Source organism: Bremia lactucae (assembly GCF_004359215.1).
Source record: "Bremia lactucae strain SF5 chromosome Unknown BlacSF5_NotPlaced_183_SHOA01000117.1_1171385bp, whole genome shotgun sequence".
In the NCBI taxonomy this organism is placed as follows: domain Eukaryota; phylum Oomycota; class Peronosporomycetes; order Peronosporales; family Peronosporaceae; genus Bremia; species Bremia lactucae.
This window is the reverse complement of record NW_027152196.1, coordinates 944535-957107: the sequence shown is the minus strand read 5'-3', so window position 1 is coordinate 957107 and position 12573 is coordinate 944535. Positions and strand designations below refer to the sequence as shown.

The window sequence follows — 12573 nt, the reverse complement described above, 5'->3', positions numbered from 1 at the left end:
AGCCCTGCCACCTCCCGATGATGTTCGGAGAGGTGGGGAAAATGAGCCCAATCAATATTGAGGCTCATCCTCACGTACACACGCAGAGATGCGGGTCGTGGGAAGGATTTCAAGTGCTACCAAGTGTAGGCGGGCACGTCGTAATGCGGCCACGCTCTACTTAGACACACACCCTAGCACAGCGAGGAAGCGGTTAAACCTGCTTCTCTTGCGTGCAGTGAGGTAGTTGTGGTGGGCGCGCAAGCGACCTCACCCAACACACTAAGTACTCTGGTTAAGTGTCGTCACGGGAGCGGTAATCCGTCTCCTCGTGCGCACTTACCAAGTAGGTAGTAATTTTCAGACTGATTTATATTTAATATAATTAAATACAAATACCTATTTCTACCAAATAAAATGTTATCTTTATAGATATCATTTAGTATGTATTGCGAGCGTATATTTATAGATACCTCGCGTAACTGATGACGCTAGCCGTCATCACGGATTAACGCTGGGCGTCATCCCTCCTAATGTGAATGCATCCACGTGCATCACATCCACAAGGGTTGGTCACAAATGTGCACCACACCCGAGTGTTGGGTCTTATTACTATTATTTAGTAATTGACCATCCCCTTAAGTACAACAAATGTACTTGATGGGGACTGTGTAACATTAGGGCAACTTTAGCCCGTTACAAGCACTGTTATCAAGCCGTCTACGGACGGACAGAACAAGCGCAGCCATCGTTTTATCAATGACTACCTGCGTGCGTACATTTCCCCTACTCAAGACGTCTTGGACGAGTTCCCCCCCCATGGCCGAGTTAGCGTACAACTCCCGCTGGGACGCCAGCACCGGTATGTCTCCGTTCATGGCCATTCTGGGCTACAAGCCCCGTGCATGCGATGACATTATCCTGCTGGATAGACCGCAAATGTCCAGCAATGCGCTTTGTCGAGCTCCAAGAGCGGATTCTCTAGCGTAATCGTGACGCTCTTACTGCAGCACAAGCAATCATGAAGCACTTTACGACCGCAATCGGCCTGATGTCCAGTACGATCAAGTCCTTCTCGACACTCTCAATCTCGATTTGACTCACATTGGTGCCAAGGGCCGCCGCAAGTGTGCCGCTCGATTTATTGGTCCCTACAAGAATAACCAGCGTACGACTCCAGACACCTACCAGATCTCACTTCTTCCCGGTGTTCGTCTCCACAATGAGTTTCATGTCGCAAATTTGCAGCCGTCCGCCAAAGATACCAATGACAAGCACCTCAACAACGTGCCTCGTCTCATCACATGCGATGGCACTGAAGGCAACCAAGTGCGTGCCATCGTCGGTTAACGCACCCGTTACGGCATCACCCAGTTCAAGGTTGCTGGTACGGCCGTGACGAACGCAACACGTGGGAACCAGAGGCCAACCTCGCACAAGCCCAAAGGCCTGATATGCAGCCTTCGCAGCACCACGATGCCGCTCACCACCCGCACCGTCTCCGCCGCCGCTTTCCCAGCCGTCAGCCGCAACGCCAGCGCCCAGACCCCGCAATCTTCGACTCGTACGATCATCATTTACCCCATCTAATTACCAAGCCAATACAGTATTCGTCTAGCCCCGTCGAGTCACAACGCTCCAAGTGCGTGATAGAAACGTAAAAAGCAGCTTCTACTATTATTGTCACTATACGATAACATTGCGTTCGTATCGTATAATCACGTCCGCTTCTGTGAAGCAAAACGAAAATTACAAGCAAGTCGGTAATTCATTGAAACATGCCAGTTATTATGTCCTTGTTTCCTCGAATTAATTTAACTTACTAGTCTACCTTCTTAAAACTGCAAATATTTGGTATTTTCCTGCAATAATAAAGACTGTTTTTTTTGTCCTACGTAGTAATAACCAAGTTCTTTAGCGCCCATAAATTTGATGTCGCCCACATCATTAAGTAAACGTAGTACCCGAGCCATGAGCAGCAGCTACCCGACCGATCCAATGCTCCCGCAGTCAGCGCTGACCCAAGCCGCCGCCGCCGCCGCCGCTGCCATGCCATTTAATCTTGGAAATAGCGATCTTTCTGATCCCAATGACTTCCCTGTCCAGCTCCCGCTTTCGCCCACGCTAATGCGTAATCTGGGCGATCGATCGTACGATAAACGCAAGGGTGCAGCCATGGAGCTTGAAAATCTTATTAAACAGCTTCAAGAGAATGCTGCATCCATTGAATTCCATCAACACCATCAACTTAGTCACGATTCATCAAGCAATAGTACCGACATTCTAACATCCAGTACAACAGAAGTTCTGGCCCAAACGAACCCAAGTCGTCAACGGATCCCCGCGATCATTGAATTGCTTGGCAATGATTTTGCGTGCTCTTCCAATGCCAATCACCGTAAAGGAGGCTTAATTGGCCTCGCTGCCACGGCCATTGGGCTCATGCACGACGCGCATTGGTACTTGGAGAAACTCTTACCTCCCGTCTTGCATTGTTTTGATGATCCCGAAAGTCGGGTACGGTATTATGCCTGTGAAAGTTTATACAATATTGCGAAAGTTGCGCGTGGGCATATTTTACCGTATTTTAATCAAATTTTCGATGGATTGTGTAAATTATTTGCCGACGTGGATGTGGATGTAAAGAATGGAGCGAATCTATTGGATCGATTAGTGAAAGATATTGTCACGGAGAGTGAATACTTTGATGTCGAGTTGTTTATTCCGTTGCTTCACAAGTACATTCGCATGACAAATCCGTATATTCGACAATTATTAGTCGGATGGATCACGGTATTGGATTCGGTGCCAGATATTGACATGCTCGATTGGCTTCCCGAGTTTCTTGATGGATTGTTTAATATGTTGAGTGATGGAAATCGTGAGATTCGACAAGCCGCGGATAGTGCTTTGGCGGAATTTCTTCGTGAAATTAAACAAACTGACGACGTCGAGTATGGACGAATGGTACCGATTCTAGTTGGACAATGCAATAGTAAAGAACGTTTTCATCGCTTGACGGCCGTGACGTGGGTGCATGAATTTGTCACGCTTGGACGGGAAAAACTTGTCGAGTTCTATGCCGATGTCTTGGCGGCAATTATGCATTGTATCTCGGATGCCGAGCATGAAATTCGTCAAGTTGCTGAACGAGGGAATGAAGATTTATTACAACTGGTGAAATCAACGACGGAAAACGTGGCGCTTTTGCCATTAATGGAGAAACTTACAATGGAATTAAGTAGTGACCATGTCCCGACACGAATGGCCGCATTACGATGGATTGCCATGGTTTTGGAAAAATATCCCACTCAATTATCCGCTCCCATGAATCAATTACTTCCTGCATTATTACGAACCCTCTCGGATACATCGGATAATGTTGTGCTCTTGGATCTAGAAGTGCTTGCACGGATTTCACTCAATCAAAAAGAATTTGAAAATGTCTTGAATGCCATTCTATTGCTCTTTGCTCAAGATCGACGACTGTTGGAAGTTCGGGGGAGTTTAATCATTCGAAAACTCTGTGTGTTATTAAATTCCAAGCACATTTATTTGATGTTTGCCAAAGTTTTAACCACCGAAGCCGTGTACTTGAATCGTCCTGCCGAGTGTGAATTTGCCGCAGTGATGGTTCAGACATTAAACCTGATTCTCTTTACAGCAAATGAACTGGAACATTTACGAACCATCTTACGACGAAGCTTTGAATCTCGTGCGTCGCGAGACGACGTGGCGGTCTTTATTGCTCTTTTTCAATCGTGGTGTCATAATCCCATTGCCGCGTATAGTTTGTGTTTATTTGCGCAATCGTACTCACTCTCGGCCGCTTTGATTCGAAAATTTGCCAACATTGATGCAAGTGTGGGGTTTCTCTTACAAATTGATAAACTCGTCCAACTCTTGGAATCTCCTATTTTTATTCCCATGCGATTGCAATTATTAGAGATTCACAACGAATTTCATACGGATTTAGTCAAGAGTTTGTATGGATTATTAATGCTCTTGCCTCAAAGCGCGGCATTTCGAGTCTTACGCGATCGATTAGCAAGTGTCACGAGTATGGCCACTACCATTGGTCGCATCGACGACTTGCACCTTGCGATACCACGTCATGGTCTCACGACACAAGAACTTTGTCACGACACGAAAGAAGAATCAAAGACTCTTCCACGGATTGATGTCGAGGCCTTGCTCGTTCATTTTGATCGTATTCAAGCGACACATACGGAACTTCGCACCAAAGGTACGTGAAATCAAAACCTGTTGTTGAAACACACTCAATCCAAACCTTTTTTTAGGAATGTACGAGAAATCGCTTGTGAAAGAACAAACAAACGAGTCAAACACACATTGATGATAAAAAAAGAAGTTGATACACTTTTTGCGTGAGAAAACTCCCCTGTTAGTGTTAACTTGTTGTTTTGTTATTCATTTCGTTTGTCGTGGACACACCACGCCATAATGCTACACGACCAGAGGAGTTCCCACCTACAATGAAATCATGAAAGGGATGGACAGCATAAATGGAATGCACCGAGGCGAACAACGGGCTGGTTAATTCGCGAATGGGACGTGGTCGATTCGCTTGAAAGATCTGAACGCGTCGTGGATGTTCCATACATCCAATAATGAATTGATTTGATCGTTTGGGATCCCATGTGGCATGGAGTTTCGTAAGCCAGCGACCCGTGAGATTATTATGGCGAATTCGAAGCGGAGTCGGGACGGATGAGACGCATGTTGCGGTAGGAAAGACATTCAAGTACGAATCTTGACCGACGGTGACAAGCCACGCGCCAGGATGTGGTGAAAAGTATGCGCAATTCACACTACGATGATGGGGTAGCGTGACTAACGGGGTCGAAGATATCGAAGACGTTGAGGAGGATAATTGACGTACATCCCAGAGACTAACGGTGCGATCTAAAGAAGCGGTGGCGATACAACTACAGAAGATCAAAAGTTTATGTTAGGATAAAACCTTTTCAACGAGACAATGAAAGGAAAACAAAGCAGCACGTACAAGTTGAGATTGGTATGTTGATGCACGGTATTGATTTTCTTTTCATGAAGCTGATACCGAGAAGTCAATGAAGTGCGTGGATCAATAACTCGCACACTGCCATCGTCACTACTAGCGTAATAGCTCTCGGCTGCGATCCCTGAACGCACGAGTGATGTGATGCCAGCATTGTCCGTGGTTTCGTAGAGAATGGACGTTGTGGCGGCATGCAAGTCAAATGCGCGAATTGTGCCGTCAAAACTGCTGGAAACGAGTGTTTTCGTGTTGGAAAAGATTAATTGCGTCACGGGATTGGTATGAGGACGATAGAGGGCTAGATTCGTGTCGGTTTCAAGATGTGCGTTTTCAGAACGTGTCCATAAAGCAATGTGTCCAACTTTATCGCCACAGGCAATGACAATACGATCTGAACGAGGTAAGAATGCCAAGGAATAGATCCGTTCGGGGGTCACTTTCATAATATCGTCCGTAGCAAGTGTATAGTCGACGAGATCACGAGGTGGTGCTACCATAGGAGTGGTGTCGTTTTCATCATTCAAAGAATTTGTCAAATTTTGTAAAAATTCTTGACTTTTGTGATCATTTGTATCCATAACGTCGTGCCATTGACTTGGTGGTTTCATAGCTACATTTCGATCGTTCTTGATTTCCATCTGGTCAATAAAATCGTTCCGTGCCATTTCCACTTCTTTGCCTTCAAGTCGTCTGGATTTCCGAACAGGTTGTGTGACTGGTTTTTTGCGTGTAAAAGTGCTTCGTTTAGTAGCACTTGTGCGAGGCGAGTTGACAGCGGGTTGAATGGCCGTGCGGGCTTCGATGGTTGCTGTTGCGACACCCATTTGTTGCATGAATGCAAGGTTTCGTTGGATATTTTCGATTCGCTTGCGTTCATACTCGGTGAGTGTTACAGATGTGTCCTCTTTGTTATTTTTTTTGATAACGACGGTGTTGGCAACATTCTTGGAAGGTGCTTGTTCTTGATTTGCAGCTGTTTTTTCGAGTTTTACGGAGGGCCTTGGTTTGGTGGGAAGTGGCTGACGAGACGAGTGACGGGCTGATGCTGTGGGAGGCGAGAGTGGCGGGTTCCGTGGCGACGATCGAAATGAACGAAGACGTTGCGGAGGCGCAGACGCTTCAATTGATATGGTGGAGCGCGTGTCACGCATGGATCTTGGACGCCACTGATTGTTGAGTGCGTATACGAGTTTTACGAAATATAAATTCGATTGGCTGATAAAAACTATCTCTACCAATGAATAAGGGACGCCTGATAAATAGGTAGTTTTCGATGTACACCATGAAAAATTATTAATTTAGAAACAAAGCGTTGAAATAATAAAAAAATAATAAAAACAATTCTGAAGCCATGTCAACTAGCGGGTACTATGCGGTGGCGGTTGGTCGCGCGACGGGAATCTTCAGGACGTGGGATGAATGCAATCAACAAGTTGAAAGGTTTCGTGGCTGTAAATATAAGAAATTTAAGACGCAGAGTGCGGCACAAGCTTATCTCGATGCCTTCACTCGTCCACAGCGTGAGTCCGACACTAAAAGGCCTCGAAGCGCGAGTGCTGAAGTCGAAGATAATGGAACATTATCTCCAGCTTTAAAGCGTGTAAAAATTAAGAATTTAGTGCCAATCGACATGGCTACTCAATCATGGTATGGTGTGGCACGAGGACGAAAAACGGGCGTCTATCAAACGTGGAACGAAGCCAAACAACAAATTGATAATTTTCAAAACGCCAAATTTAAAAAATTTAAAACGAAAAACGAAGCAGAAGAATTTGTGGCAAAACATGGAGCTACGACTAGAAGACAGGAGAAGGATCCCGACCCGCAGGATCCCACTACTTTGGTAGCGTTTTGTGATGGGAGCGCTCTAGGAAATGGTCGTCGAGGCTGCCGCGCGGGATACGCTTGTATTTTTCCTCACTGTGAGGCTTGGAATGTAGCCAAGAAACTGGTGGAGAAAGGAGTGACGAATAATCGAGCCGAGTATATGGGAGCATTAGAAGCTCTTAAACGTGCCAACCTCGAGGATCCGGAACAATCCCAAGTCTTGTACATCTTTACGGACAGTATGCTCTTGATTCGATCGATGACAGAGTTCCTTAGTGCGTGGATTAAAAACAATTGGCTCAAGTCGAACGGATCCCCTGTTTTAAATCGCGATCTCCTCGAGCTATTGACGGCAGAAAGAGGCAATCGTTCCATTCGATGGATTCACGTGAAAGCCCACACGCACCAAGAAGACTGGCAATCTTTGTGGAATGATGTTGCCGATCATGCAGCTCGAAGTGCTGCCTCCAGTGTCCGCAGCGACTAAAAGTCATTCAAAAGAGTTTTGCATTGTGGTGAACATGGCTACACGTCGATCGTTTTTGTAAATTTTCCAACAAACGTGACAGTTTCCTAAAAGTAGCATTTAGAATTGTTTGGAATTTGCCATGTCTAAAAAATTTTTTTGCAACACGGTTAAAAAAAAGCAATGAAAACCTAGCTCGATCCTTGTCGACGCCAGTCACTGGCATCTTCAGCGAAGAGTTTTCTTCGGCTTAAAGTAAGTTTCTCCAGCAACCGCAATTGGACCACCGCCGTAACAAAGTCCATCAGTACGGTACAAAACCAGCGGCACGATACGATCGGAATGAGGCAAGAGCTCCAAAAAATAGATCCGTTTTTGTGCTCTTTGAGGATTATCCACGAGATCGTGTCAGACACGAAAATTTGATAAGCTGATAAAAAAATGTTTCTGCTATTCTGAAAAGATTCATCATCATAATTTAGTTTCCGATTACATCAAGAAAATCCGTGGATTTAGATTAAAAAAACTAATCGAGATCACTTTGAAATCATGCCAAAAAACGGCTACTACGCCGTGGCGGTTGGTCGCTCGACGGGAATCTTCACGACGTGGGATGAGTGCAATGAACAAGTTAAAAGGTTTAGTGGATGTAAACATAAGAAATTTAAGACGCAGATCGAAGCACAAGCTTATCTCGATGCCTTCACTCGTCTACAGCTTGAAACCAACACTAGATGCCCTCCAAAAGCGAGTGCTGAGGTCGAAGAGAACGCAACATCATCTTTAGCATTAAGCCACACTAAAATTGAGAGTCGAGTGCCAATCGACAGGGGCACTGAATCATGGTATGCTGTGGCACGTGGGAGAAAGACAGGCGTCTATCGAACGTGGAACGATGCAAAACGACAAGTTGATGCCATTCCAGGAGCCAGATTTAGAAAATTTGCAACGAAAAGCGAAGCAAAAGAATTTGTTTCTCAACATGTAGCTGCGGAAACACGAGATCCAGACCCAAAGGATCCCAATACATTGGTAGCGTTTTGTGATGGCAGGAGCGCTCTTAAAACCTATTATTTAATATAAATTTGTTATTTTCTTAAATTTTGGGTAATTTAGAAATTAGTAAAGAAACATATTTTGTATTATTTAAAATAAAAAATTGACCTCATTTTTAGGAGCAAAACTGATCAATATAGATGGCGCAATCGAATCATCAAAATTATTAGCAGATCCACAAGGCAGCTTGCACGTCCATCACGGTAGCATTTGTTTATAGACTGTTGTAATGGTCAAACGAGGTCGCTCACAAACATTTTGAGGCAGCATGGCCAGCTGTTGGATGAAGGCTTCGTAGGATTGATGAGTGATATGCTCTAACCAATTAAACTACCGAATGCTTTATTCGGTCCATGACGGAATTTATTGAAACTGGATCAAAAACAATTAGCTTAAGTCGAACAGATCCCCTGTGCTGAATCGCGAGGAGCTCGCGATTCAGCGGAAAGAGGTGATCGTCCCGTTCGATGGATTCACGTGAAAGCATTCACGAAACAAGAAGACTGGCAATCTTTGTGGAATTATGTTGCCGATCATGCAGCTCAAAGTGCCGCCTCCAGTGTCAGCGAAGACTTAAACTCATTCAAAAGAGTTACGCATAGCGGTGAGCATGGCTACAGGTCGGTCGTTTTTGTAAATTTCCCAACAAACGTGACAGTTTCCTAAAAGTAGTATTTGTAATTTTTTGGAACTTGCCATGTCTAAATTTTTTTTAGCAACACGGTTAAAAAAGCATCCATTGAGAATGAAAACCTTGGTCGACGCCACCCTACGCTGTGGATGGTCAAAGCTTTTCTTCTCGTCATTTGCCAGGAGCTTAGGCTGTCAATCATGCACTTTGGTAGCAGCTTTCTATTTCTCGATTAATGTACGGGTGAATAAAAAATCGGCAACATTGCGTTCGCCAATAAAGCGTATGCCAACGGAATCTCGCGCAAAGACCTTCACACTCGGCAATTTCTCGCACGTGTGTCTTTTTAAAGATTTTTATAAAGAGAAACTCAATATAAATACACATATAATAGATTGGAAAGTCTTCACTTAATTTAAAAAAGAAAACATAATTGCTACGGGAAAAGCACATTAGCAAATGCGTTGCCACTTATAGTTTATAAATTTCGTAGCAAGCCCATCGATACGTGCCTGGCAAAAACAGAATATAAGAAAATATAACACATTTGAAGAGTTTGCTTCCAAAGGAACATTATAACCCGTATTATTTTCTTACTACGCAAATGGAGAGGCACAATTCGTAGTCAGGCCGATCAGTAACAAATCCGTGTCAGGCTACTGCCACGAATATTGTCGACCATAGGCAAGCAGCGCATGCAGCGACGAGGACTGCAGGGATTGCAACGAGAGCAACAACAAGCTTTCTCCACCATGACATAGAATCTGTGACAACGTGAATCATCGGGCTTCCAGGATGTGTGTAATAGTAATTTCTCTCTTCACTTTTAGCACTCGTCTTCCCAAAGCTGGTCGGTATGTGGTTTCTCAGCCGTTTTTTTTTGCCATAGTCGATTTTGTCCAGGGCGTCACTATGAGCACCAGCAAAGCTGGTGGCAACACAGGCGATGAAAATCACTGCTACAAGGCTATTCAAACGCATAGTTACGGACTCAGTGGTTTATCAATGAACCCATGCTCGCAGCCAAGCAGATTCTTAAATTTGCGACATGCAAATACATGCGGAGCTCAAATAGCGTATAAAACCTGATTCTTTCATTCCCCCCCCCCTCTTGGGCTCCTACATATTTCATATGGTTTAATAAAACCGGTTTAGCAACACCCTTGATTATCTACTTCTGTAATTATGCGAGTCGTGTTCTACTATGCCATTCCGCAAAAATTGATCGATATAAACTAAAATAAATTCATCGTTAATCCACCTTCTAAGACGAATTTACATGCATGCGCAAGAGCGCACCTCCGACCCATGTCGCCTTTTTCAAGCTCAACTTCCCCCTCGTGCTCAATTTGCTGCACTTTTATCGCTTTTTATGACATGCCACTCATGTGCGGGTATTTCTCCCCTTCTAATAAAAGTTCACTACACATCGCGGAACGAAAACACGGTTCCTGATGTGCCCACGGGTAGCACTACTCACATGTAGATAACATGGTGTATGGCTATTCTCTAGTGTAATTTAGGGCCTAAAAGGCGATTTAAAAAGGAATAATTGTTGATTTTGCGATGCAGTGGAATTAAATCATTCAATTTAAAAATGTTAAGTGTTGTTTTTATTCAATTGCAAAAAAAACAAGCAGAACGGGAGTGTAACGGGGTGTTTCGTTACATGAAATTAACACTTAAAGGTTGTTAATTAATATATTATCTAAAAGGTAGATAATATTTGGAGAATAGTACTTTACATGGTAATATTCTAAAGCTTATCCATTGGTAGAAATAGACCATTATATCTACGTTCTTCGCGGTCCAGTCAGCGCTGGACACGCGCAAAGAGAAAGACAGATAAGACTTTTAGTACATGTGTTGTATTAGTTTATAATAAAGTTAGTATTAAGTAGACAAGACAAGAAGAACTTAATTATATTAATATAGTTTTTTCATTAAACCCTCTTATAAGCAAGTGTTTTAAAGAGTAGACTTTCTCTGCACGTACTAGTGTACGTGAAGTGACGTGAGGCACCACTCGCACTGAGGCACTGCGAAGTGAACTTGTACTGAAGCAGTACAAGTCAGTAGCACCTGGTAGCACTTTGTAGTCCGCCCAAGGACCACAGTTCCAAAATCTAACATGGACATGATAGATGATAATGGAAATACGCATCACGTGTCGCGTGATAGCTACTCCTTTCTAAGTAACATAGAAAAGAGTGCGGTCGAACGGATGAGTTCGACCGTAGGGAACGATGCCATCTTGGCCATGCTATCAGGTTTGACCAGAGATGCCTTCCATTCAGCCATCGCAAAGTTCATACAACATGAACTTGACGAGGCGAAGGAGAAGTAGCCTTGCTTAATCAGCAAAACTCTCAACAGGCAGACATGTTGAGGTTACAGCAGGTACAGACCCCTGTACCTGGGATGACGCAAACGCGTCGTCCTGAAACCTTCAAGATTGATATCTCTAAGGATAGAGGAGTCGAAGAAGACTCCACTTAAGATGGTTTGTCGAGTTCCACGATGCCATAAGGACTCGTCACATCGTCGGCGAGCAAATGCAAGTCGCATTCGCTCAATCAAATTTGGCAGGTTGTGCCAAAATTTGGGCATTGGGCCCTTGAGTTGCGCGACCCATACGTCTTTGGGTTGCTAGAGGCTTTTAAAGCCCCGCTTAAATAGACGTTTGAACCGCCAACGGCTGAGTTCAGAGCTTTTGAAATTCAAGCAACGCAAGCGTATATTCACGCTTATACTTCGCACATACGACTCTTAGCGAGTTGTATCCCGAAGAATCCAGTTCGTGAACACACGTTGATTACGGCATTCATGCAAGGTCTTACGGATGGTCCCGTAAAGTCCCACATGTTCCGCTTGGAACTGGATGCGCTTGAAGAAGCAATATCCGTTGCGGAACAGGAGGACTTTAGCTTGAGACAGGCTCAAGCTAGTTCGTCATAATATCGTCCTCCAAAATGACACGAACTGGAGGTCCAGAACCTATGGACCTCTCTTATGTCGACAGCGAGAAAACTCGCTTTTCACACAACAAGCGATTGCAGAAATGCAATCGCTGTCAAAGGTTATGACACTACGCTCATAAGTGTAGTGCTCCACGCCCAGTTCCGAGAGGTACTGAACGTAATGATGGACCGAATGCCAAAAAGGGCAACGGTTGCGGGTCCGACGTTGTTGCGAAATTGCAACGGCGAGGCGGACCGCAAAAAAAACGGTCGGGGTCAATGGGGACGCAACGCCCTACTGATCCAGCAACCTCAAGAAACTTTGCAAATCTCTTGACTAAAATTGCTCCAGACACACAATTATTATGTGGCTCTGCACCTGGTTATGTGGTATCCCTCATCACCTTGAAGTTAAAAGTAACAAATAATTTGTCACTTAGAGCCCTAGTGGACTGTGGAGCGTCAAATAACTTTATTCGTCGCCAGTCGCTAGAGGGTCGTAGGCTCAAATATGTTGAGCGCGACATCCCTCCAACGAGGATGACGGTGCGTCTAGCGACAGGCGCATCGATAACAGTAATGAAACGCGTAGTGAAATTTCACTACACGTTAA

General features: G+C 44.4%; 5 protein-coding genes across 5 annotated transcripts; all 5 read left to right on the top strand.

The window, feature by feature from the left end:
• Positions 1-798: 798 nt before the first annotated feature.
• Positions 799-1329, top strand: CCR75_002737 (uncharacterized protein; the record flags this gene model as incomplete). The annotated part of the gene is made up of 2 exons (XM_067960834.1): positions 799-965; positions 990-1329. 2 exons carry the CDS (start codon positions 799-801, stop codon positions 1327-1329), a joined length of 507 nt encoding a protein of 168 aa, XP_067815837.1.
• A 104-nt stretch (positions 1330-1433) lies between these two features.
• CCR75_002738 (uncharacterized protein) lies at positions 1434-1640 on the top strand (the record flags this gene model as incomplete). Its single annotated transcript, XM_067960835.1, has 1 exon — positions 1434-1640. The coding sequence occupies one exon, from the start codon at positions 1434-1436 to the stop codon at positions 1638-1640; it is 207 nt and encodes a 68-aa protein (XP_067815836.1).
• A 271-nt stretch (positions 1641-1911) lies between these two features.
• On the top strand, positions 1912-6372 carry CCR75_002739 (uncharacterized protein; the record flags this gene model as incomplete). Its single annotated transcript, XM_067960836.1, has 2 exons — positions 1912-4225; positions 4281-6372. 2 exons carry the CDS (start codon positions 1912-1914, stop codon positions 4334-4336), a joined length of 2370 nt encoding a protein of 789 aa, XP_067815835.1. The 3' UTR covers positions 4337-6372.
• Positions 6373-7862: 1490 nt separating this feature from the next.
• Positions 7863-8396, top strand: CCR75_002740 (uncharacterized protein; the record flags this gene model as incomplete). Its single annotated transcript, XM_067960837.1, has 1 exon — positions 7863-8396. The coding sequence occupies one exon, from the start codon at positions 7863-7865 to the stop codon at positions 8394-8396; it is 534 nt and encodes a 177-aa protein (XP_067815663.1).
• Positions 8397-8706: 310 nt separating this feature from the next.
• CCR75_002741 (uncharacterized protein) lies at positions 8707-9236 on the top strand (the record flags this gene model as incomplete). The annotated part of the gene is made up of 3 exons (XM_067960838.1): positions 8707-8718; positions 8775-8989; positions 9086-9236. 3 exons carry the CDS (start codon positions 8707-8709, stop codon positions 9234-9236), a joined length of 378 nt encoding a protein of 125 aa, XP_067815664.1.
• Positions 9237-12573: the final 3337 nt, after the last annotated feature.